At 44.4% G+C, this 27,365-nt stretch overlaps 1 protein-coding gene across 4 annotated transcripts in view; it reads right to left on the bottom strand.

Moving 5' to 3' along the window:
- The window catches only part of CPSF6 (cleavage and polyadenylation specific factor 6), a 32,841-nt gene extending 13,719 nt beyond the window's left edge, over positions 1–19,122 (bottom strand). For 2 of the 4 annotated variants that reach the window (XM_064166733.1, XM_064166734.1), the window contains exons 1-9: positions 19,006–19,122; positions 9,096–9,305; positions 7,068–7,171; positions 6,208–6,353; positions 5,283–5,456; positions 3,892–4,396; positions 2,498–2,590; positions 1,361–1,476; positions 918–1,071 (exon numbers count right to left, since the gene is read on the bottom strand). In XM_064166733.1, the coding sequence (XP_064022803.1) occupies positions 918–1,071; positions 1,361–1,476; positions 2,498–2,590; positions 3,892–4,396; positions 5,283–5,456; positions 6,208–6,353; positions 7,068–7,171; positions 9,096–9,305; positions 19,006–19,065 (1,562 nt within the window). In that variant the 5' untranslated portion in view covers positions 19,066–19,122. The remainder of the gene's footprint in view (positions 1–917; positions 1,072–1,360; positions 1,477–2,497; positions 2,591–3,891; positions 4,397–5,282; positions 5,457–6,207; positions 6,354–7,067; positions 7,172–9,095; positions 9,306–19,005) is intronic. The other 2 variants (XM_064166735.1, XM_064166736.1) reach the window with 1 other exon arrangement.
- Between the last annotated feature and the right edge of the window lie 8,243 nt (positions 19,123–27,365).

The following is a 27,365-nucleotide window of genomic DNA, read 5'->3' as shown; positions in this document are numbered from 1 at the left end:
TATGTTAAGAATGAGCTCTTTACCCTCACGATAAGGAGCTCATTCTTAACATCCAGTATATTCTTGTACATAACATGAAAGACATGAGGTATAAAAGGTACTGGCTAAGAGCTCAGTTACAAATAGGAAGGTGCATCCACTTTCTAATTTATCAAGGAAGAGTCAGAAAACACATGCTTAGGGTGAAGGAAAACCAATTGGAGGAATGCACCACCAACAATCAGTACAAGATGATTGTTAAATTGCATACTGAGAGCATGAGCCAAAAGCAACCCTCTTTGTGCTTTTAACATTCAGGTCCAACTACACTACTGCTACAAAGTGTATAAAAATGAACCAGAGGCTCAGTGCTTGTCCTGACACCAACAAAAGTAGCATTAAGTTCTGCAAAAAACAACAATCTCTTCTTTGTACTAGGTGAAGAAATCCATGAATTCAACATCTACCTACTCGTCATTTTTTAGATTGCATGACAAATGACAACACAGGCAAGACCATTCTGCCCTACCTTTTTTCCCTAACCCTATTTCTATTTTGGCAAAGTGCAGAGAAAATTACTTCTAAGCAAAATGAAAACAGGTATTAAACATCTTCAACCCCAATTTTTAGGTTATGCACTGGATATCTCAACTGACGTATGATAATTCTACTTGGCAGTTTACACACTGCAAGACTGCCACATAGAAGAGAATACTATATAAAATGAAGAATTAAATTTAAGCTAGTCAGATCAATTTTGAAAGGAGTTAATTAAAAGGCAGCTAAGCTCAGGAAACCTCTATTTAGTTCTTTCACACATTTATTGTGCAACTCTGCAATCCACTAAGCATCTTAGAAGATTTAGTTTCTTCTCTGTGAACCAGCCCTGTGCTACACCTTTCCTTTAAGTAAAGGCAGATGGAAAAGGAAAGTTTTACCTGGATCCAGAACCATAAGACTTGGACTCAATTCCATGAAGGCAGTCCTGAAGAGAGCTAATAAGTACTTTACAGCGATCGTCAGCAGATACTTTGGACTGTTTAATTAAGGAAATTGCCGTTACCAAGGTCTCTATAGCACTTCCATAGTCCCCTGAAAATTATATGAGATCATGATCAAAAAACTAAGACATTTATCTACAATGGTATTATTATTATTTTCAGTAGCTTCTGGTACAGAACAGCCCCTCAGATAATTGACTCTAGAATCAAATATGAGAGTATTGTCCAGATCAGTACTCAAGAGGCATTCTCAAAAACTGGAGCACAGTAAAGAAAAATCAGTCCTAGGTTGAACAGAGGCTTTAGGGCTAGCAGTTTCCTAACAGAAAAGCTCTGAAATCTGAATAGAGCAGCTAACACATTAAGAGAGTTTTACTAACCAGCACTGGCATCTGATACAGCTCTCGAAATGGCACTGCTTGAGATTGCCCTATTTCTGTTCATGATTTCTTCAAATTCTGCTTCGCTCAGAGGTGTCCTGGCAGCATCCATTTCTCTGCAAGCAACAGAACTAGCATTTAAAAGGTTAGGAAAAAAAAAACTTCCTAAGGTATCATTACAGTTTTAACAATCCAAATTTGCATCTTTAAGCAAAGTGACAAACAGAAAAGAAAGCAGGATCTGGGTTTGGATTTTTAAGGACCATGTTACAGTATAAAATGCTGAGATCTAACAATAAAAAAAAACCCCAAACCAAACAACAAATAGTTTTTAAAAAACCCACAACAATTAAGTCATTGCTGTATAAATAGACTTATTCCTGTTCATCCCATCTATTTTGAAGATTCAGCAGCACTTAATATTGTGCTACACAAATATTCATTAAGCTTTCATTAAATCCTTGAAGGTATGCAAGTATCCCAATTGAATCCATGTGGAAATACATGTACATAGGCAATACAACTTGGAGCAAAATTAAGAGAGAATTTTTAATAACAATACTGGAATTAGAACTATATGATCCTGTTTCCCAGATCTTAACTCAGACCAGAATGCTCTAACTTAGGAAAAGCAAATATAGCCTATCATCTTTGAAACAGTTTTTTTCTGAAATGATGCTTCCAACATTTCACAGCTAATTTTGGTTTTGTTTTGGTTTAATTTCTGGTCAAGTTCAAGTTGTTTCAATTTGATCTCCAAACCGGTTCACAGTAAGGAGGAAGCAATAAAGCAGAATTCTCATACTCATTACACCTTTTTATTTTCAAGATCAACTACCTATATAGGGTTTCCAAAGCAACAGAAGTTAATGTATACCAAAAAAAGGATTTTTCCCACATGTTTTGCAGTGTCCTGTTAGCCAGTCTTTGTATCAGATAGAAAATTTGGAGCAATGTGTTAGAGACAAATGCTGACTGTTAAACTGGCCCACTGCTCGATATCTCTACAACAGTGTTAGTTCTTCTGGTAGAAAGAAAATGCAGAATAATAAGCAATGCTATCCTCTTAATTGCAAGAAGTGGAACAAGATCCTATAGCCAGTTTAGCATAAGAGGAAATGTCTAAAAAATTCATACCTCCCTGAGTTTTGAGTATTATTTTTCGTGTGCCTCCCATAGAATGGAATATGTAATTTTTCTCTTATGGACATGTTATTTCCAGTGAAACGCCTATGATATATAATTAATGACAATTTAAATAGTTATGGATGATAGTTTTAACATAATAATGAAAATATTGGACAGTTAACTTGTACTGTCCTATTCCCACTCCTTCCCTCCCCAGATATTCTATACCAACTGCAGACAATCTCAATTTTTGTCCATCCAATAAAAAAACCAAACAACCAACCGACACCTTATCATTTCATTATACTGCAGGCAATTAAGCCAAGTGCTTGAGTTTCTAACAGTTTCCATATGAACACAGTTACACACAGAAGTGTGGGGGTGTTGGAAAAGAAATCTGTGATGAAAGAAGAATCAAAGCAAAGCGTCTTTACAGAAAACATTTCAAGCAAGAAGCAGCGTGTCTCACGCTAGCGGTAAAAATCACAACTGAAAAATCCAAATGGAACAACATAAAAAGGGGTCTTGCTTACAATTTATCCCAACATTTTCTGTGAGGAATACAAAATAGGGTGGGGGAAAAAAAAAACCAAAACAAAAGAAACAACAACAACAAAAATATCAAGAAACAGCAGCATGACAGAGACGCTTGAAAGCACAGATTGAAAAAGTGTTTCCAACAAGAGGTGAAAAACTCAACAAGTCAGAGAGTCAAAAACTCTGTCCTAGATAGGATTAACCACAGGCAAAGCCACTGCTACAAACACAGCAAGACTGCACCAAAGGAGCAGAAGCATCTCTTGACAGGAAAAGAAGATAAAAGTCTTGCAGCAAAAGTAATGCCTGGCTTTTGAGAAAAAGAATAAGCTTTGAATTGAATCCTGAAGGAGAAAGGGACAAGCAGAGCTGCTGAGAGGTGAAAATGGGATGAGCTTGGTATGGCACTGCACTCAATATATGCACATACTGAAAAAAGAGAGAACTCCAGAGCATTCTAAACCAGACAGATTGCAAAGCCAGACGATAAAGGTACAAGTCAGAATCTCAAGTTAAGACAGAAGCACAACCAGAAGCTGCTGCTTAAGAAATTATACATAACTTTGCATGTAGAACACACTGAATGGTGACACTGCCATATACAAAGAGTAAAGACAAACAGCTCAGAACTGAAAAGGGAAAGAGAGCTTACTGGTGTTTCATTTCAGCATTTTCTCACTGCTACAAAAACGTTTCTGAGAGATGTTGCACTCAGAGCAGTGCAAGGGGGCAATAAGAAGACTGCTGGGATCCCCTCTGGCCCTATTTTTCATTATTTCTAGCACCAGCTTTAAAAAGGAAACTCAAATCCTTCCTACAAGCCGAGTACTATCTGCTGCCAAGCACATGACACCAAAAGCACTCACCTTCCAGGTGGCCCATAGTCACCTCTGTCATATGGTGGAGGTCGACCATATGGATCTGTCGGAGGAGGGCCACGGCTGTCTGAAGTAGGTATGCCACTATTGGCAGGTGGGGGGAAGAAAGCTGGATTCACATGTGGTGCAGGTGGTGGAGCACCTGGAGGCGGCCCAGGGAGATGTGGAGGGGGAGCAAGAGTCAGGGGTGGCCCCAGAGGGCCAGGTGGACGAGGGGGAAATGGACCCGGCGGTGGAGGTGGACCCTGCTGAGGAGGTGGTGGACCTGGTGGTGGTCCATAGCCTGGAACTGGTGGTGGAGGGCCTGGAGGAAGTGGCCCAAGTGGAGGCTGACCAAAAGGCTGTCCTGGAAACAGAACTGGTGGTGGTGGACGGTCACCACGATTAGGAGGTCCAGCTAATGGAGGTGGGAGGACCTGACCAGGAGGTGGAGGGCCTGGCGGGCCTGGCGGGCCAGGAGGACCTAAAGGTGGGCGTGGGGGAGTTTGTCCAGCTAAAATTTAAAACAAAAATAAAAATAAAAAGAAAATAAAAATAGTTAATAAACACATTAAAGGAAAAAAAAAATTAGTGAAATCATTCAAATTCTTGCTTTTAAAAAAAAACCAAAAACTTCTCTGAAGCAACACAAAAAGCAAAACCGATCGCAGAACACTTTGCAATTAACACAAGACGTGAATGGGTCTAAGAGTTTGGGAAGTTTTTAACAGAGAACAACAGAAACTGGAAAATTGACAAGAAGCCTCCTCTAGCACTTCATCGACTGTTAATGTTAACAGCCCTCCCCCCCCCCCCCAAAAAAAACTTCAACACTTTCCTCCCCGACCAAAACATTGCATCCTACTTACACCTGCAGCTAGTATTTAATATGAGGCATGAGATATAATATACAGAGATAAAATATATTAAAAGATTATATTGGAGAAGATAAAGGAAAGATCTGAGCCTACTTCCATGCCCTCGTTAGTGGATTTTCTATCTGACCATCTCCCTTTCACTGTCAGTGGACCATATACTACTGAATGTTTATGAAAAATACTTAAGCTGAAAGAAGATTTTCACTGCAACGTTTTGCAGTGATCATTTAACAGAGATCTCTCCTCTAGTATATACCTGACTAAACATGAACACCTCTGCTTCACATCAGTGGTATTCTAAGTGCCAACTAGCTGACCTGTCAGTGAGCACGAATCAAAGCTGAATTTCTGATGATGTGCAAACTTGTAACTCTGTTCCTTACTGCGTTGCTTTATGCTCAGGCATTCTCACTCCACAGAGGAGATCAGAAAACCTGAAGTCCCTTGATCTTCATAATTAGCCAAGTGCATTAATACAAGAAAACACAATGGAATTAAAATTTCAGATATTAATTATTTCACCTGGAAAAGGTGGTGGTGGCCCTCCTGGCCCTGCTGGTCCAGGGAACCTGTCTCCACCTGGAATGGCACCTGGAAAACGACCTCGCCCTCTGTTACTAGGTGGAAATGCTGCTCTTGAGCCTCCCCCTGGGGGACCAGCTTTACCCTCCCCAGACATCTGGCCAGACTGCGTGGCTGCAATGGGAAAAAAGAAACACAATTACATACATCAAAAGAGGTTAAAGCTTTTTGACTCTCAGTCTGAAGTTTTATGTAGTGTTAAGGCATGAGCTTAGGAGCATCGACTTGTTCCTTGGGTAACCAAACCCAAAGGTAAGTGGGGAGGAAAAGTGCTTTGCTAAAATGCAGCAATATTCCCATACTAATGAAACAGCATGTGGGGAGACTGTCAGTCCATACTAATGAAACTGCATCTGGGGAGACTGTTAGTCCATCCTTTAGTGCAGCCTAAGGCCACAAAGGAACATGTGCACATTAGGACTGGGAAGTAAAAGATAAGGTGCTGGAGGAAAGCACAACACAGAATCTCTGCTCTTCATTTTATCATAGGCACAACCGACCCAGACACCAGACCCTAGTTCAATTTATCTATAGAGGTTACATTTCTAAATGCTGTTGTGGATTTAAGTTTGAGGTGTTTTTAAATCATAAGAAAATGAGAAAGCATCTCCAACTGCAAGAGAGAAGTTTCATAAAGCTGCAACCTTCTTTCAGTGACTGTTCTCTCCTTGCAAAACAACAGATTTACAGTATATTAAGGGATTTTTGTTTTCTTCTAAGAGAACTATCTGCAACTTTGTTCAATTCACTGGAAGTAATTCTGTTCTAAACCACAGAGAAATTATCAGATGCTGAGAGAAAAGCTGTAGTACTACTTTTGGAATACACTTCTATTTTTCCAAGACAGTAAATAAGAAATGCTTACTTTTCCTTGACTGCATTTCAAACTGACTCAGAAACTGTTTATTACATGGAGTCACAACAGGATTCTGCCCATGCAATTCTCTTTTAGGCAACAAATCCATCAACTTTTTGGAGGATGCTTCTGATCCCACACCCACAAGGGCAAATCTGAAAGAAAGTAGATAGTGGGAAAAAAAAGTTACACCAGATTTTTCCCATTTTCTGGGTATCCTAATGTCTCATGAAAAAGATGACACACAGTATGCAAAAGAATACTTGAAAACTAAACACAGGAACTGCCTCACAGGTCTTAAGTTTTCAGAACAGATACAGCAACTCATTCCACGACACATAAGAACCACCATAAGTGCAAGATGCATCAAAATATATCACAAGAAAGGCAGCTTTTTGGTAGCAATGCACTATATTAATTCATATGATCAAGTTACTATTAAGCATTCACTGTTTTCTGACTACTAAGGAGAAAGGCACATTCATGCAAGGAAGATTAGGTTGCCAGTGAAAAACAGGCTCCAGCACTTGCTTTCAGCAGTCAGTGGCAAACTAAGCAGGTGAAAAAAAACTTCTTCATAGTATACTGTGAGGAACAACAAATACCATCACATGAAGTGAAATGTAGGAACAGAGTCTTAATGAAGATTGCCAACAAGATTTACCTCAGAAAATAATGAGACACATAATACTGTCATAAAAATGCATGCCTGAAACTGAAGTCATTAGCATGAAATTCTATACCTAATCATATCAATCGCAATAAACAGAGGCTATCAGTTCGCATACTGACAGCTAAGAAAATTCAGAATCCCTGCCCCATTTCCACCCTTTCAAACTTCTTTTACAGCAAAAAGGACAAGTTCTTACCCTTTAGACTGGCCATTAGCTCGATTTTCAAAAAACTTTATCTCCAAAATATCATTTACCCCCAGGGAATGAACTGCTTCAGTTAAGTCTTCATCTGTTGTCCACTGGAAAAAAAAAAGGCATTAACAGACTCTTGAAGCTTATCTAAAGCACCATGAAAAAGGCATGGAAAAGTCTTCCATGGCCTTTTTTTTTCATGTGTGAAAAGAAATACTTTATGCAGCCTGACATTGTTTTCTGATTTTAGAAGAATGGGACACTAGGCAACCTAGTCTAGTTGAGGATGTCCCTGCTGACTACAGAGGGGTTGGACTAAATGACCTTTGGAGGTTCTTTCCAGCTCAGCCCATTCTATGATTATGTGATTGATATTTTACAATTCACAGAAATTTGATTTTTAAAATGAGCACTTACCCATATGCCACACTGCATTAATTCCTCACACAATATACCAGCTGCAGAATGCCAACAAAAATTTGTATTCAACTAACTTGTTTTCTGAGTGCAAGGCTTCAGCTCAACTTTTTACAGAACTGCTTTTTTTTTTCACAACTAATATTTATTTTTCTCCCAATGATGCTATTTCCACACAAAAGTCAATTTAAAACACCATATTAACCAGGTGCTCTTTATGAGAGCTTTGACTAATTAGAGTCTAGTGAGCTACACATTATTTGCACAAAAATATTTACAGACAAAAGGGAAGCTAGTACAGAAACTACAGTTAGAAGTAAAGGCTTCCACTTTACCAAATGCACTTGGCTGTAACTTCCTATTACACACAGTATAACATTTAACAGTATCGCTCATCACAAGATCACAGGATGTTAGGGGTTGGAAGGCACCTCTGGAGATCTCCCAGTCCAACAGCCCTGCCACAGCAGCAGCACAGAATCTAGCACGGCTCACACAGGAACACATCCAGACAGGACTGGAAAGGCTCTAGAAGAGACTATACAACCTCTCTGGGCAGCCTGTGCCAGGGGTCCATCACCCTTACACTCAAGAAGTTCTTCCTCATGCTGAGCTGGAACCTCCTGTGCTGCATTTTCCATCCCCTGTCCTATGGCAGGGCACAAGTGAGCAGAGGCTGTCCCTGTCCCCTCCTTCTTGACCCCCAGCCCTCATCTATTTAGATCCATTGCTCAGATCCCCTCTCAGCCTTCTCCTCTCCAGACTAAGCAGTCCAGGGCTCTATATTATTTGCACAAAAATAACAGGATTTACAGACAAAAGAAGTGATCCTGATCCCTTCTACTAGATCCTTCCACTAGAAACTGATCTAGCAAAATATGTCCCTGCCTGTGTCAGGGAAGCTGGTACAAGATGATCTTTAAGGTCTCTTCCAACACAAACCATCCTACAATTCCATTTTTTCATGGTACAGCTATTAAGTTAACTGCTCCTTTTACTTCTCATTGTTTCCTCAAATTAGTATACTGTAGCAAGCAATGAAAAGAACATCTAAGTACCCATAAAACATTCATTTCCAGGTTTAGCACTGCTAATAAATTACATTAGATGGGAAAAAAAACCTTGAATGAGAACTTTTCATGCATGGACTTGGAAAAATTTTACTTCAGGTAAACAGACACACACTCTGGTTAATTCAGCTATGAACCAGCTCTCGCACTTTGTTTAACTGCAATTAAAATGATTTAATGCTAACAAAAGTAATTGTCTTAAGGGCAACTGCAGTTATCCCAAATCTGTTACACCTAGGACAAGAGAAATAGCCTCAAGGCAAATACCCGAAACCAGTGCTGTAGCAAGAGTGCCCTAGAAAAAGGAAAGTGGAAGGTAGTCCTGGAAAAAAAAGGTGAAAACTAACTTCAGGAAAATCCCAGAGAATCTTCTAGTTCCTCTGTAAACTATTAACTTCAGCAAGGGTTTGTTAAACTTTGGTTTGTTCAAGTAGCCTTAAAGTGTCTGCCAGCATCAAGTATTTGGTAGTTTCAAGCTTGTTCTCCTCTTTCATCCTCTGAAAACCTAACGATGGTAGCGTATCCTAAATAGTAAGATACTTACCCAAGTAAGATTTCCAATGTACAAGGCAATTCTTTTTCCAGTATATGTATAGACAACATTTGGTGCAGCTCCTTTACCTACATCATCCCCAACAGATGGTGGGAGAGAATCCATGTAATCACGATCTTCTGGGGCATCTCCATTATTCGCGGATGGAGAAATTACATCGTCGTACAAATCAATTTGATCGTGCCCACCATATTCAGCTTCCTAAAACACAAAAGACACTTTGATTACATTCAACACACTTCAAACAAGCCAAACACACTTGAAACAAAATGTTGTGATAGCCACCACACTCCACAAACATGGTTAAGTATGATCCAACACATACGCGGCTGGGAAGCCAACCAACCCCCAGTCTCATCCGCACCAAAGTACATAGAATTCTTAGGATCTTATTATAAACTGAGAGGGGGAAAACAAAACCCACGAAAAATACATCTGACCACTGTTTGCAACATCTTTCCCCTTGTAACATAAACAGCAATTAAAAACTCCTTCTCTCAGCAGGGAGCAGACATGAGCAATGTGTGAAATGAGCGGCTAACATCCATTTCCAAGAACATCTTTTTTTCATCAGAACACTTGGTGGACTGAACAGACGGAGTTTCAAGAGTCCTGTTGACAAACACAGTATTCTACCTTTCAGATTTCTACTGCACTCCTAACTTTATTTTTATTTCCTGATTCACAGAAAGGCCAGACAGGGACAGGATTCTATTTCACTAAATTCAATGACCCCACAAGCTTGTAACGTATCAATGTATTTATTCATGGACTACAGAGAGACTATTCTACAGCATCAACTTTCACAGGATACTTTGCCACATGCAAATGTTGGGACTTCAAAAGCCTACAGAGGGTTTTCGGACTTGGGCTACTGAGGGAGCTGGCACAAATTCTCACCAAGCCATTTTCCACCATTTACTAGCAGTCCTGGCTAAGTGGAGAAGTCCCAGTTGTCTGGAGATCAGCAAAACCCATCTACAAAAAGGGGCAGAAGGAGGACCCAGTGGACTACAGACCTGTTCATCTGACCGTGATGCCAGGGAACGACATGGGTCACTCTGAGAGCTAAGCACCTGCAGAACAACCAGGTGATCAGGCCCAGTCAGCATGGGTTGAAGGTCAGGTCCTGCTTGACAAACCTGATCTCCTTCTGCAACAAGGTGACATGTCTAGTGGATGAAGGAACGGCTGTGGATGTTGTTTAGCTGGACTTCAGTAAAGCCTATGACATGGTTCCCCATAGCATGCTCCTAGAGAAACTGGCTGCTTATGGTTTGGATAGATGGATGGCTAAGCCCAAAGAGTGCTGGCAAATGGTATTAAATCCAGCTGGTGGCCAGTCCCAAGTGGTGTTCCCCAGGGCTCAGTTCTGAGACCAGGTCTCTTTAATGTCTTTATCAGTGATCTGAATAAGGCAATTGAGTGCACTCTAAGTTTGCAGATAACAATAAATTGAGTGGGAGTGCTGATCTGCTTGAGGGCAGGAAGGCTCTGCAGAGGGATCTGTACAGGCTGGATCAATGGGCCAAGGTCAGTTGTATGAGGTTTAAAAAAGTGCTGGGTCCTGCACTTGGGTCACTACACTACCACGGAATGCTACAGGCTTGGGACAGAGTGACTGGAAAGTTGCCAGTAAGAAAAAGACCTGGAGATGCTGGCTGACAGCCATCTGAACATGAACCAGCAATGTGCTCAGGGGACCAAGAAGGTCAACAGCATCCTGGTCTGTATCAGAACAGTGTGAGTAGTAGAATCATAGAATGTCAGAGGCTGGGAGTGACCTCGGAAGATTATCTGGTCTAGCCTCCCTGCCAGAGCAGGATCACCCAGAGCAGATCACACAGGAACACATCCAGATGGTTCTTGAATATCTCCAGAGAGGGAGACTCCACAACCTCCCTGGGCAGCTGGTTCTAGGCTCTGTCACCCTCACAGTGCAAAAAATCTTCCTCAGGTGCACATGGAACCTCCTATGCCTCAGCTTCCACCCACTGCCCCTTGTCCTGGTAGCAGTAGGGAAGTGATCATGCCCCTGTACTTGCCTCTGGTGAGGCTGCACCTCAAATACTGTGTTTGGTTTTGTGTCACTCATTACAAGGAGGACACTGAGGCGCTGCAGCATGTCCAGAGAATAGCAACAAAGCTGGTGAAGGGTCTAAGAGGAGTGGCTGAGGCAAGTCTTAAGAGGAGTGGCTGAGGGAACTGGGATTATTTAGTCTGGAGAAGGCAGAGGAGGACTCATTGCTCTGTACAACTACCTGAAAGGAGGCTGTGGCAAGGTGGGGGTTGACCTGTTGTCCCTAGTATCAGGTGCCAGAATGAGACAGCCTGAATCTGTGCCAAGGGAGGTTTAGATTGGGTATTAGGAAAAATTCCTTTAATCAAAGACTGGCAGGTATTGGAATATGTTCTTCAGGTAGGTGGTGAGGTCATGGCTGCTAGAAGTGTTCAAGAAACATGCAGACAAGGCACTTCAGGACATGGTTTAGTGACCATGGTGGTATTAGGTTGATGTTTAGACTCCATGACCTTGGTGGTCTTTTCCAACTGAAACAATTCTGCAATTCCATGACTCCTCCACTGTGATCCAGAACAGAAATAACCTCACCAAGTTTTGATATCAAGAGATGTTTCAGCATCTGTTAGCTTAATTATTCCATCTAGGATGTTTGTGTTAAGTACTAGATATGGTGAATAGAGAGAATGATGCTGGGTGCCACAGAAAAGTAGGTGCAAAGCTAGCAAACATTTGATTAAACCTAAGTATATTCAGAATCATCATCAGATGCTGAGCTGTCTTGAAAATATGAAAGCATTATCAACTGCTACACATAAAGTCTGAGTAGGTAACACTAAAATTGAAAATTAATAAACCAAAACAGCTTAGCTAAGTTCTAGCATTGTCAATGTAGTAGATTTGATCTTCTCTAAACTGCACTGTCCAATAAGCCCTAAACTTCAACAGAAAAAATATCTGTCTTAAATGTATCATGATTAAATTAAGGGTTTCATATTTTCACATGGTCTGTCCAGTTCTCCATCTCAGTTTGATTCCTTCTATCACTATAGTTAACGAAAGTAGGTTCAAAGAACTGCCCGGGACAGGCCTAAACATGACATCTCACTGCAAGATCAAGGATGACATGACAAGGCAAGTAAGGAAATCCTCTGCTAAATGTGCAGTAATTCCAGTCATCTGTGTGCATGGATGATGATTTCAGGGAAGCAGAACTCAATCTTGGTAGACGGATCCAAACAAGCAGGCACCAGTCATACAGCAGATGTACACTAACCTATCTCTCTGAGAAGGCTGAGGTCAGCATTACCAAAATACCAGAGCAGGCAGCGATCCACAGCTCTGTTACACTTCCCTAGTGGCAAGAAACTCCTCCAAAACAGATGAAGTTTCTATCACACAGGCTTTCAGGGTCACCATCGAAGGAGGAAGAGAATTACCAGGGTAGCACAGTCTGCAAGCATTTTTTTTTTGAGTGGCCCAAAGTGCTTTAAATCAATAAAGACACAACGGAAAACCTGATGTTGCTCACCACAATATTCTCTTACATCATGCTGGTTTTGCAGCCAGCATGGAATTCATTCAGTTAGCAGTCAGTCAACAAGGTGTGTGGTTAAATGATTAAGAAGGATCTGAGTCAGTAAGTGCAAGTGTAGATGGAAGAGAGGCGTCTCGATGGCTGTTGCACAAGATCCAACAACCCTTCTTCCTTCATACGTGTACCATGGAAACTAACCTAAACACACCCTTCTTTCCTACCTGCAGAAGAGTAATAAAAAGAATATACAAAGTGTTACTTCTCCACTCTTAGCTATTTCAGCAAAAGCTCTGCCTCTAGCAGGAAATGTTTTTGACATCTTCTCACTTCCTCAGTCAAGAGTAGACCTTCAAGCACTCAAAAGAAATTTTATCTGCTCAATTATAGCCCTTCACAATCTTGCAGATAAACACACTACAAAATAAAGTCAGCATCGTTGTTCTGGCCTCCTCTACAGCTAACTTAGAGTAGCAACACATTTCCAAAATCCATGTTTTAACTCCACCACAGTCTTAAATACACCAGCACTTGCTCTGGACAACCAAGACTGAAATTCCACATGTTGTGCTCTGAAGTGGTGCTGGGTGAATAAAAGGACACTCGAAAGATATGCTCTGATTCATGCCAGGGTTGCTGTTAAATTTTCAGTTATTCAGCCCTTCCTCAATCTTTTGTGTTTTAATTAGTTTGCAGGTTTTTTTTGCAACACTGAAATATGAAAACCATAAACACATGGAACATCATGGTCATGTCCAGAAGGGATAAATTAAAACTGTTATTTCTTTTTGGAACTCAACAGCCATACTCCTCCAAGTTGCAGAGAGCAACTCCCTTTAAAAATGCCAGGTTAGAAATCACTTTTTGGGGTTTTAAACAAAATTTCCTTGAACTGTACACCCATGTCTGAGACTTGCATTCTCCACTCAGTTCTGTTCAATTTAAGAAGTTAAACACTGAATTATGCCTCCAAAAGGATATTAAATATATGGGATTTAAATAAAATTTAATTATTTTTAAAAATATGTTTTTTTTCTGGGGAAAAAAAAAACACACCAAGAAAAAAAATCATCTGGCTTCCCCTTTATACTTTTCCCCATTCCACTTACATTATTATGTGCTCAAAAACTCAAAATACTCATCAGCATCCTCACTTTTAAAAAACAAAACAAAACAATAAAGATTGTATGTCTTGAAGTTAAAGAGATGAGCAGAAATCTTTCTGGTTTCGATTAGCTGCCTGAATACAGACAGGAACCTTAACAAAACACCAGGCTTTGATGTTTCTAAAATAGCACACTGCCCGTGGCAGAAACATTCACCACCGTGGAAAAGTTTGTTAGACTAAGATTCGTATTTACTCTACAGCCCCAAACACTCTCAGCTGTACAACTTACCACTAAAACTTAAGCAATCTGATCCCTTGTCAAATAGAGTAGCCAAAAATTCCCAAGTAGTCAAAAACATAAATTAAACATAGTTAATACTGCTGTTTGCATTGAAACAGAGGTGTCAGACAAGATGGTCTCAAGTTTTCTTTGCAGCTGGATAAGTGCAAATATGTAAAGGTTTTCTCTTTTCCAGACCCTTTTGAGCAGCCCCACGGAACTGAGGAAATACACATGCAACAAGATATTTTGGATTAGATTTATAATAAATACATGTCTGCCAGCTTGTATTTTTTATGACCAGGACAGCTGTGCCCTTCTGAGTAGAAATTTATTACACCACAATGTGTCCATTTCCCTCCCATAACGAGACAAGCGTCTTCCTGATATAAAGGCTGCATTTAATGTCCTTTTATATTGTCACTAAATGTTACCTTTTGTTATTTATTACATCAAGAAATATTTTTCTGTGTTATAGACATAAAATCAAGAGAGTAACACACATTCCTAAGACTCTTCAGTCAGAGAACTTTCAAGATAATTAGCCTCTTAGTTGCTTATTCCATCTATATCACTTTTATTATCCAGTTACCAAATACAAACCCAAAACTTTCATTTCTTATTTGTTATCATTTAAATATCAAGCTAGAACACTACAGACATGTTTAGACAGATCCACAATGCAAGTATGCAAGTATACTCATTAAAGTATAAATAAAGCAAGCACTTCCTCCATAGCATTAAAAGAAGATATTCTTCAATTGGTTTGTAGAATCACAGAATCATAGAATCAACCAGGTTGGAAGAGACCTCCAAGATCATCCAGTCCAACCTAGCACCCAGCCCTATCCAATCAACTAGACCATGACACCAAGTGCCTCATCCAGGCTTCTCTTGAACACCTCCAGGGAGGAGATGTATACTTTGTATACTCTGACTGGTCAGAATGATTTGTATATATGTGTGTATGCATATATATATATATAAAAAAAACACAAACAGTTGTTTACTGTTTGAGTATGTGGAAAAAAACCTCACAACTGAGAAACACAAAGCTGATCAGAGCATCAGAAATCCTGGTAATGCACAATCACATCTTCATGATTGAAGAAAAGTAACGGTTTGATGGCCAAAGCTGCAGGCAACCTCGAGTCAGGCCCAAGCTGGCCTCTCGTGCAAAGGCTTCTCACTATCTCAGTATCAGACAATGACACGTTAGGGTTTTGTGTATAAAAATACATCCTAATATTTGCTCAAGCACCTCTAGACCTGTAGCATTCTGCCACTAAGAGAATGCCAGCCTCAGCCATTTGCATACAGATATGCAGGTCTCAGGTGGAACACAGATCTCTTTTTTTCTTCAGGAGCAAGATGTGTAATCTGTGTAGGGAGATGGTCACAGTAAAATATGCCATGCAACACCTACTTCTTACAGATCACAAGCAACGTGTGCAAGAAATACTACATTTCAGGCTACGAGTAATGTATGCAAGTAGCACATTTGAGACTTGCCTCAAAACAAGACTTTAAATAAATACAAAAGGGCCCTGGATGGGGAAGCCAATTTAGAAGAACAAAATAGAAAATTACTCAACCAAGGCTTAAAAAAAAAAAAGAAAATAAACAAACAAAACCCCCAGAACAATTAAAAAATATAAATACAACTAGTGGGAGCCAAATTAAGTAAAGCTGTAAGCCCGAGGACAAATAATGTGATTACAATGAACAATAAGTTAATGAAAGAACAAGAGGCAACATTGACAGACATCGTTTAGATGAGCACCAGATGGAACGGAAAACATGTATTTGTACTAAAATTATCTGACATAAAATCAAGTTAGTCAACTCACTGCAACCAACACTAAACACAACAATTTCCAGTCGGCCATCCAGCTCAGTGAGCTCGCAGAACTGTGGTTCTGTGGTCTTTATTTCACTCTTAGAACCTGTGGACCATTTAAGGTTAATCAAGCAGAAGATCCCTCCCTTCCTTCTCCTCCAAAAAGGCATTACCGAAATCCCAGAAAAGCCACAAGTAAAAGTACCCTGAGGCCCCGAACAAGGCAAAACAATCAGGGGAGGTCCATTCAGCCACAAATCCTAAAAGATCTGTTTACTGCAGACGCAAACAAAAGTTTTGTCCCAGTTCAGATATAAAGTTATAACATATCCAGAAGAATAACAACACTACATAAGTGTTTTTCAGTCTCTGCTACTAGCAAAACTAGTGAAAAGGGTTCTTAAAGTCCAACTCAGACTAGTATTAAGTCAAATCAATGTAGCACAACACAATGAAAAAAATAGAGCTTATCTACACAGAGCACTTCTTCCTTACCTATAATGTTTCATACAACATCCACTATGTACATAAGTAATGCAAATCACTTTCTCTCTACAGCATTTTTCTCCTAAGTCTTCAGCTATCCACAGGTATACAGAACCATGTCCCATCGTACCGCTGAAGCTGCTAGCTTTTCAAGTCAGAAACAGCTTAATTCATGAATGGAAGCTTCTAGAGGACCCAACAAACCGATGTCAGAGTTACAAGCAGTAAGTAATATCATAGGTAGTAACAACTAGCCTTCTTTCATGCTCTGACAGAAGGAAACAGTAAAGTGCAAAGATGTCATAGAATCAACCAGGTTGGAAGAGACCTCCAAGATCATCCAGTCCAACCTAGCACCCAGCCCTAGCCAGTCAACCAGACCATGGCACTAAGTGCCTCGTCCAGCCTTTTCTTGAACACCTCCAGGGACGGTGACTCCACCACCTCCCTGGGCAGCCCATTCCAATGCCAATCACTCTCTCTGTGAAGAACTTCCTCCTAACATCCAGCCTATACCTACCCCGGCACAACTTGAGACTGTGTCCCCTTATTTTATTGCTGGTTGCCTGGGAGAAGAGTCAACCTCACCCAGTAAAACTTTATACTAAGTAACATAGTTAACCACACAGGCCCTAAAACATTAAAGTCACAGAAATGAAATCTGGAAAAGAACAAAGAGCAATTAAACTTTTTTTGGAGGGTGGGGGCACAAGTGGGCAACAACAACAAAAAAAAACCATCAGTAAGAACAGCCAAGAACACTCTCAACAAGAAAGCCAAGCTGAAGGAAACGGGGCACCAGCCTTTTCTCTCTTTTCTGCCCTATATTTTGCAAGGTTCACAAACTGAAGCAGGAGGCTACAGCAGCACAGCCCCGGCAGGAGAGCAACTGGCATGAACACAGCAAAACAACTTCCCAAATCATCTCTTCATCTGTACCACTACAGTTCTTGCACCATGCCTATAGGGAAAATTAGCCACAATCTGGGCAGGCCAAGGCTGTGCAAGTACAACAAATCACTGCCAAAACAGAAGTGATGGGAATATCTATTTGTACTTTATTCACAACATAAAACTACTCTCTCTGAGGGCTTCTGGCCACATTACACTAACACCACTGGATGTCAATTAGGTTTCTTCAAAAAAAAAACTGTATTTTCCATCAGTGTTTTACCTGGAACTGACTCAGTATCATATTATTAAAGATAAGTTAAAGAAAGTTCTTCACTGAGAGAGTCATTGGACACTGGAATGGGCTGCCCGGGGAGGTGGTGGAGTCGCCGTCCCTGGGGCACTTTAAGGCAAGGTTGGATGTGGCACTTGGTGCCATGGTCTAGCCTTGAGCTCTGTGGTAAAGGGTTGGACTCGATGATCTGTGAGGTCTCTTCCAACCCTGATGATACCATGATACTATGATACTATAAAATGAGTAAAACCATCACATACAGGCAAACTAAGAGTATACCAGTCCTCTTTGTCATCTGCTCTCTGGTAAGGCAATCTTTCATAGCATGCCTTTACGTGGTTACTAACACTCTGAATTACTTTGTCAATAAGAATTAAACTTCCCTGCGAGAGTTGTAAATTGCTATCCAAATTAACCATGACTTTCATGATCTGTTACCTATTTCCCGGTTCTCTGCAGGGATAGGCAGGCATACAATTAGGCACCACTCAGTAAACCCAGCAAATGTGTGAAAGTGCGGTTGTTCTTGATTATTTATGCTCTAGGGCATGAACAATGCAATCTGGGGCAACACAACCTGGAAAACGCAAGTGTGACAAACAGGACAGATGGCACAAGAAACTGATGTGAACATCAGGTTCCGGTAGGTTAGCAGGCACAAGTCTATTTGGGAAAGATAAGGGGGGGAAAAAAGACTCAGAAAAGAGGAGTAGTTGTGAGGCAGGGAAGTTCTGTTTATTCCGTCCAACACTTCCTCATCAAAACAAAGCTCCTCCTCTGAAGAGCTGCGTGGCCTTTTTAACCACTAGGAGAGAATAACTAATTAAAAAAAAACAAAACAGAAATAAAAAAGGGAGAGAGTTTCTGCAGCGCTACGGAATAACGCTGCACTAATTCTGCCTCCACCGCAGAGTGCCCGCTCGGCTGCTTTTTAATTCGTCTGCGAACAATGGCAGTTATTGCCCCTCCACCACGGGGAAGGAGCTGCTCTCCCCACCGCATGCGGGAGGGTCCCGTCTCCTCCGCTCTGCTTCGACCCGAGGCAGCAGAGGGATGTGGAGTCGCTCCTGCGCGGGCACTCGAGAAGGCAGGCGCTCGCTCCCGGCGCAGCGCCGTGTGCCGCTCCCGCCCTGCCCGCCGGCGGCTTCCCCTCAGAGACCGCGGCTGGGGGCGCGCCGCTCCCCGCCACGCCGGGCCCCGATGGCACCCGTGGGCAGGGACGGGCTGGGCGCCAGGCGCGGCCTGCTCCCGCCCCGTCCCTGCGCAGAGCCACGCACTCGGCAGCGGCGGGAAAGCCCAGCGGCGCAGCGGCCGAACAATGGCGGCGGCGGCGGCAGCAGCGGCGCGGCCGCCTCGCTGAGGGCCCTACAGGCGGCGCGGCGGCGAAGGCCGGAGAGGGAAGGAAAAGGAGGGGAGGGGCTGCGCCGTACCCGCCGGCCACACGTACCTGGTTGAATTCCTCGCCCACATCGGCGTAGATGTCAATGTGATCCACGCCGTCCGCCATGATCCCACCCGGCCGCGCCTCGGGCCCCGCCAGCCGCGCCCGGCTCCGGAGCCGCCGCCGCCGGGAGGGGGGAGGGAGGGAGCGAAGGGGGCGGGATACGAATCGTCACTTCCGCGCGAAGATGGGAGGCTTCCGGCGGCTGCGGGAGTGGCAGCGACCGGAGGCGGGGACGGGACTGCCCCTCTCGCCCCGCCCCTGCCCGCGGCGCCTCTCGCTCCTCGGCCGGGGGCGCTGCTTCCCGCCCGCCCGCCAGCGCCGCTGCTTCCCGCCCGCCCGCCAGCGCCGCTGCTTCCCGCCCGCCCGCCAGCGCCGCTGCTTCCCGCCCGCCCGCCCGCGCCGCTGCTTCCCGCCCGCCCGCCAGCGCCGCTGCTTCTAGCCAGCGCCGCTGCTTCCCGCCCGCCCGCCAGCGCCGCTGCTTCTAGCCAGCGCCGCTGCTTCCCACCTGCCCGCCCGCCAGCGTCGCTGCTTCCCGCCCGCCGGGCGCCCGCGCTCCTCAGCTCCTCTCTGCGCGGCCATGTTGGGCCGCGGCTTGCGGCGCCTCCGTCTGGGAGCGGCGCCCGGTGCCGGCCGTGCTGGGCCTTCACCGCCCGAGCGTGTGCTCCAGAGCGGGTGTTTGGAGCCTTTCTGCCTCGGCAGCTGGCAGCTTGCTCCTGTTTCTTGCACAGCCTTGACCTGCGAAATGAACCCCAAAACTCAAGCAGAGTTATGAAGTGGGTATGTCTTACTGTGGCCCTGGGTGCAGGCAGGGTCCCTCCATCAGTCCCGCACACCCCATAGAATCATGGAATCATGGAACCAGCCAGGTTGGAAGAGACCTCCAAGCTCAGCCAGTCCAACCTAGCACCCAGCCCTGTCCATTCAACCAGACCATGGCACTAAATGCCTCATCCAGTCTTGGCTTCAACACCTCCAGGTACGACAACTCCACCACCTCCCTGGGCAGCCCATTCCAATGCCAATCACTCTCTCTGGCAACAACTTCCTCCTAACATCCAGCCTGAACCTGCCCTGGCACAGCCTGAGACTGTGTCCCCTTGTTCTATTGCTGGTTCCCTGGGAGAAGAGCCCAACCCCACCTGGCTACAATGTCCCTTCAGGTAGTTATAGACAGCAATGAGCTGTGCCCTGAGCCGCCTTTTCTCTGGCCTAAACAAGCCCAGCTCCCTCAGCCTCTCCTCACAGGGTTTGTGTTCTGTGGCACACAGACTGTTACAAGAACATAACATTCCTAATAAGAGGCAGGGTTATTACAGGCATTTCTGGGAGTTCATTAACACAGAACTCCACCCCAGTGGTCTTGAGTGGTTCTCTGAGATGAGCACCAGCACAGTGTCCCTCACAGGGGTGTTTTTATCTCTGGACAGCAGGCCCCTCTTTATTGCTGATGTCAGCACACCTCTGCTTCTCTGTCTCCTTCCTGCTTTCCTTAGTCCCTGCAGGCCTGGGCCTTTACATGATTATGTACCACAGATCTCCCAACTAGTAGCTGCAGACACTTCTGCTGCAGTTGTTGTTTGCATATTAGCAAGTGATGATTATTCACCAACATTTCTACAAAGTTTGGCATTTTATGGTTTGCTAGAGACATCCTCAAAATGTGCATTTGGTCTGTAAGGCCCCAACCAGCACTCCTTGGTTTTTCTTCTGTCAGCCTTAGCTCTGAGGAAAGTGCTCCCCTGGCAGGGTAGATGGGAAGGACTTTGAATTGATGCCTGTAAAGTGACACAGAGTGCCCATCCTCAAACCAGGGCAGCACTATATAACATGTAGTAAGAGCATGAACAAGAGCACCTCATTCTCTGCCTTTATCATAGAATGGGTCTGCACCTGGGCCACAACAATCCTGCTTCTCAATACAGACTGGAGGGTGAGGTGACAGAAAGCAGCCCTGTGCAAAAGGACATGGGGGTGCTGATGGACCAGAAGCTGGACATAAGCAGGCAGTGTGAGCTTGCAGCACAGAGGGCAAACCACAGCCTGGGCTGCATCCAAAGCAGCATTAGCAGCAGATCAGAGAGGGGATTCTGCCACTTTGCTCTGCAGAGGCCTTACCTGCAGTAAGCCTCTGTCCAGCTCTGGAGGCCTTGATACAGGAAGGACATGAAGCTGATGGACCAGGTCCAGAGGAGGGCCATGAAAATGCTCAGGGGCTTGGAGCAGCTCTGTTACAAAGCCAGGCTGAGGGAGCTGGGGGTGTTCAGCCTGGAGAAGAGGAGGCTCTGGGGAGACCTCACAGCAGCCTGCCAGTGCCTGAAGGGGGCTGCAAGAAGGCTGCAGAGAGACTGCAAAGAGCTGCAGGGACAGGATGAGGGCAATGGCTTCAAACTAGAGCAGATTGAGATTGGATGTTAGGAAGAGGTTCTGCAGCATGAGGGTGGTGGAACACTGCAACAGGCTGCCCAGGCAGGTGGCTGAGGCCAACATCCCTGGAGATATTGAAGGTGAGGCTGGAGAGGGCTGTGGGCAACCTGACCCAGTTGAGCATGTCCATGCACATATCAAGGGTTGCAACTAGATGATCCTTGAGGTCCCTTTCAGCCCTGACAATTTTGTGATTCTGTGATTTTCATTAAGTGTAATGTGAAACCACATCTGAAGGGTGCCTACAAACCCTCCTACTGGCAGGGCTGTTGTAGAAAAATGGCTAACTTTTCTCATCTCTTGCTCAGAGTTGCCTTCTTGTAGGTATTCAATTATTCTGGGTTCACACATGTGAACAAAGTGTTCCATTTTTTCCCCCTTTTGGTTCAGCTCTTCATTCTGTGCTTCAGAGCCAAGTTGAAAGTGATGGATGATCAGGAGGTGATTTGCAAATGGCATGGACATCCCAACCCTCAAGGGAAAAAGGTATGTCAGAGGAGATGTGCATAGTGCAAGTGGTGATAATAAATTCAATCAAGCTCTTTGAGTCCACATCCATATGAGCTCTTAATCAAAATGCTCAGTTTCCTCCAGAAGTGTGAAACCTAATTTTCAACTTTAAATCACATGCTATTCTTTTTTGACAGTTTCACTTTCTCTCTTTAAAAGACTCTCACCCAGAATTCATTTTTGCTCTGAAAGTAACACCAGTCTGCTTTTTTTATGTGGTATTTTTCTGCAGTTAATGTCCTCTTCTAAATGGACTAAACCATCCTAAATATGAGTGCATTAAATGTATCTTTCTCTGAATTATATATATATATATATAAAGATAGGAATAGAATCATAGAATCAACCAGGTTGGAAGAGATCTCCGAGCTCATCCATTCCAACCTAGCACCCAGCCCCAGCCAATCAACCAGAGATCATCCAGTCCAAACCCCCTGCCAAAGCAGCATCACCCAGGAGAATCCACACAGGAATGCATCCAGGTGAGGTTGGGAAGGCTCCAGAGAAGGAGACTCCACAACCTCTCTGGGCAGCCTGCTCCAGGACTCTGGCAGCCCCACTCTGAAGTTTCTCTTCATGTAGAGGTGAAACCTTCTCTATTCCAGTTGCTGTGCTCCACTGAACAGAGCTTTGCCCCCTCCACTTGACCCCCAGCCCTCAGCTATTTGTACACATTGCTCAGATCCCCTCTCAGCCTTCTCTTCTGCAGACTAAACAGCCCCAGGGCTCTTAGTCTCTCTCCACAGGGGAGATGCTCAAGTCCCCCACTCATCCCCGTGGCTCTCTGCTGAACTCTATCCAGGAAGTCCCTGCCTGTCCTGAACTGGGAAGCCGAAAACTGGACCCAGTATTGCAGAGTAGAGGGGGAGAAGAACCTCTCTAGACCTGCTGGCCACACTTTTTCTGATGCACCCCAGGACACCATTGGTTGTCTTGCCCACAAGGCACATTGCTGGCCCACGCAGAACTTGCTGCCCAGCAGCACTCCAGGGTGGACCTTTGAGCTACTTAGAATGAGTGGACATTTTTCAAAACATGGATTTTCTCTTTCTGCAGGTGAGAGGCCATAAGGTATCAATAAAGGAGAAAAGAAAGAAGTAGAACATGTCTGAAATATTAAACACTTTAATGGGTGAAAACTGTGGCAAAAAATGATACAATCTGACTCATTTAAAAGGCAACTTAGCAAATACAAATTCCCATTTGTGTTTGGGTAACCTATCTGAAATGACTGAATATTAACCAGGAGAACAAATGGGAATCAATATTAGACTCATTAGAGGGGAGATAACATCCTAATGCTAATCTCATCCTTCATTGCAAAAGACAAGGAAAGCATAACAACAATATTGTCCTTTATGCCTTTTGTTTGGTTTTGAACTAGTATGAGATAGTTTTGTTATGAGCTTCACACATATATATGAGGAGCAATGGAGAATTCCATGGACAAAAATAATGATTTTGGGCTTGTCTAGAAGTTTTCATTCTGTCAGATATTATGCATTGAAATAAAAATCAGATGTGAAAGGGAAAAAAAATTAAGAAGAGTGAGAGAAAGCGGAAAAGCAGGATCAGAAAATGTGCTGTTTGTCAGCCAGATATGAAATGGCTCTAATGGCTGTTTCTATGGCAACTAAAAATGAATGGCTCTGAAGATAAAAAGTCTTTTTTTTTTCTTTCATCAGCAACATTAACATTGCTGTCTACTGGCACACACTCCACATTCTATTCTGTGCCCCAGACTTCAGTGTGTACAGGTTCAGTATTGCCATGGCATATCACAGAATCTCAGAATCAGAGGATGTTAGAGGTTGGAAGGGACCTCCAGAGGTCATCCAGTCCAACCCCCCTGCCAAAGCAGCATCACTCAGGGCAGTCCACACAGGAATGCATCCAGGTGGCTTTGGAAAGTCTTCAGAGAAGGAGACTCCACAATCTCTCTGGGCAGCCTGTGCCAGGCAGGGCTCTGGCACCCTCACTGGAATGAAGTTTCTCCTCCTGTGGAGGTGAAACCTTCTCTGTTCCAGTTTGTGTCTATAGCTCCTTGGCTTATTGCTGCTGACCACTGAAAAGAGCTTAGCCCCCTCCACTTGACACCCACCCCTCAGCTATTGGTAGACATTGCTCAGATCTCCTTTCAGTCTTCAGCAGACTAAACAGCCCCAGGGCTCTCAGTCTCTCTCCACAGGGGAGATGCTGAAGTCTCCCACGCATCCTCGTGGCTCTCTGCTGGACTCTCTCCAGCAGGTCCCTGTCTCTCTTGAAGTGGGGAGCCCAAAACTGGACCCAGTATTGCAGGTGTGGTCTCACCAGGGCAGGGCAGAGGGAGAAAAGAACTTCCCTAGACCTTCTGGCCACACTTTTCTTGATGCGCCCCAGGCTGCCATTGGCTCTCTTGGCCACAAGAGCACATTGCTGACCCACGCAGAATTTGGAGATGACCTGCAATAACTTCTCTGGGCTGTCTGGTCTGTGAAGGCTGAAGATGAGGTATTTTGTGGAGAAGTCATTCTTCAGAGGTCATCACCTGTAAAATGAGTGGTTTTAAGTCCCTTTGCATCACTTGGCACTCTTAGCAGTAAAGTCATAACCTGTGTAGACTGTGGCAAACTGAGTCAGGACAGCGAAGGGCCACGAGGATGATCAGAGGGCTGGAGCACCTCTCCTATGGAGACAGACCGAGAGAGTTGGGGTTGTTCAGTCTGCAGAAGGCTCTGCGGTGATCTTCTTGTGGCCTTCCAGTATCTAAAGGAGGCCTATATGAAAGCTGGGGAGGGACTTTTTAGGGTATTAGGGAGTGACAGGACTTGGGGGGAATGGAGCAAAACTGGAAATGGGTAGATTCAGATTGGATGCTAGGAAGAAGTTCTTCAGCATGAGGGTGGTGAGAGACTGGAACAGGCTGCCCAGGGAGGTGGTGGAAGCCTCATCTCTGGATGCTTTTAAGGCCAGGCTGGATGTGGCTCTGAGCAGCCTGGTGTAGTGTGAGGTGTCCCTGCCCATGGCAGGGGGCTTGGAACTGGCTGATCCTTGAGAACCCTTCCAACCTTGACAACTCTGTGAAATTACCATGGTAAATATAACAAAGCTGATGTGAGGCCATACAAGCCTTTGTGTGAGCAGATGGGAGTGGTGTGTCCTGCACATGCAAGGGTCAGGGAAGGGCAGGATGACCTCTTTCAGTGGCAGCTCTGGCATGTGCCAGTTCCAAACAACTGTGAATCATAAAACCTTGCTTAGCACCTTTTAGTTTGTTAAAGGTGGGGTGGCACACTCGCTGAAAAATAGCCATTTCTTCAGCTCTGTGTGCTGTAAAAGTGTTGAACAAAGGACTTTGAGAGAAGAGTGCTTTCAAGCAGTAAAGTGTGTCCACACCAGCTCACTAAAGTGCCCAGTGTCAAACTCAACAGGCTGATAGAGAGTTTAATCCTTCCAAAGCCCAATCTGGGACACAGCTGACTCGCACCGGTCTTTACATGAGATGACCTCTCAGTGAACTACAATATCATGTGTTTCTTGAAGGTTTGTTTTCTGTTGCTCAGTAAAAATTCCAGCAGGGGAATCATTCACAGTGGCAGACAAAAAGGCCATACAATGCAGTTCACTGGCAGGAGGGAATTAACCGGCAGTAAATCTCCAATGCCTTTGCACTGCAACCATCAGCTGCAAAATGATCTGAGGGACCAGGAGAAAGGGCAACCTGGTTTGACTAAGTAGCAAAAAGAACCAAGCCCATCAGTCTGGGATACTAAACATCATGGTCTGGTATCAAATGTGATATTCAGTGATGCCATCAGGTGCATTTTGGATGTGAATCCTCCTGATTCACTCAGAAGCTGATGCAAGCATTTTGAGGAAAATACAAAATGCTGTTTCAGTGCATTAGTGGATGTTGTCTGCAGTGTGAGCAGAAACCAGGGGCTACAAATGCTCATCCTTAAGAGTGAGGATTTCTTTATTTGCATGTAGAAAACTAAAGCCTGATATGGAAATAGAATCACACCATGTCAGGGGTTGGAAGGGACATCCAAAGCTCATCCAGTCCAACCCCCCTGCCAGAGCAGCATCACCTACAGCAGATCACACAGCAACACATCCAGGCAGTTCTGCAATAGCTCCAGAGAGGGAGACTCCACAGCCCCCCTGGGCAGCCTGTGCCAGGCTTCTGTCACCCTCACAGGGAAAAAAAATCCACCTCCTGTTTCCCTGAAACTTCCTATGCCTCAACTCCCACCCATTGCCCCTTGTCCTGTCATCAGGCATCACGCAGCAGAGCCTGGCTCCAGCCTCCTGGCACTCACCTTTATATCTTTATAAATATTGATGAGGTCCCCCCTCAGGCTTCTCCTCTCCAAGCAGCACAGCCCCAGCTCCCTCCGACTCTCTTCAGAAGAGAGATGTTCCATTCTTCTCAGTACAGGGAGGACATGGATGTGATGGAGCAGGGCCAGAGGAGGGCGACAAAACGCTCAGGTGGTTGGAGCAGCTCTGCTACAAAGCCAGGCTGAGGGAGCTGGAGGTGTGCAGCCTGCAGAAGAGGAGAGTCTGGGGAGGCCTCACAGCAGCCTGCCAGTACCTGAAGGGGGCTACAAGAAGGCTGCAGAGAGACTGTTTGCAAGGGGCTGCAGGGACAAGATGAGGGCAATGGCTTCAAACTAGAGCAGAGCAGATTGAGATTGGGTGGTAGGAACAGGTTCTGCTCCATGAGGGTAGTGGAACACTGCAACAGGTTGCCCAGGGAGGTGGTTGGATCCCCATTCCTGGAGATATTGAAGGTGAGGCTGGAGAGGGCTGTGGGCAGCCTGATGTAGATGAGGATGTCCCTGCTGACTGCAGGGGGGTTGAACTGGCTGAGCTTTGGAGGTTCATTCCAACCCAGACCATTCTATGATTCTGTGATGCTGTCCCTGCAGCATGTTGCAATTGTCTACAAAAAGTCAAGGTTTTCAGCCCCAGTTCTGTCTCTGAGATCTCAGTGTCAATATCCTGTGATACTTTTGTCTATCAAATCATAACAACTTCCCATATGCTCACTGCACTGCAGCACTGGGGGGAGGCTGTGTATGGAAATATACAACACTTTGTGTAACATCTCATGGCTGTAACATATGGGCATGCATCCTGGGGGGGGAATTAAGGTTAGCAGAGAGCACTTCATAGAATAATAGAATCATAGAACTGTTTAGGACCTCCAAGCTCATCCAGGTCCAACCCCCTGCCATAGGCAGAGACACCTCCCACTGGAACAGGTTGCTCAAGGCCTCATCCAACCTGGCCTTGAACACTTCCAGGGAGGGAGCAGCCACAGCCTCCTTGGGCAACCTGTGCCAGTGTCTCACCACCCTCACTGCAAAGAGCCCTTTGCTAACACCTAGTTTGAATCTCCCCTCTTCCAATTACTCCTTGTCCTGTCGTTACAAGACCTTGTC

The sequence above is a fragment of the Pogoniulus pusillus genome, chromosome 27 (genome assembly GCF_015220805.1).
Source record: "Pogoniulus pusillus isolate bPogPus1 chromosome 27, bPogPus1.pri, whole genome shotgun sequence".
Classification (NCBI taxonomy): Eukaryota; Metazoa; Chordata; class Aves; order Piciformes; family Lybiidae; genus Pogoniulus; species Pogoniulus pusillus.
The sequence above is the reverse complement of the archived record's forward strand: the minus strand, read 5'-3'. Positions and strand labels throughout refer to the sequence as shown.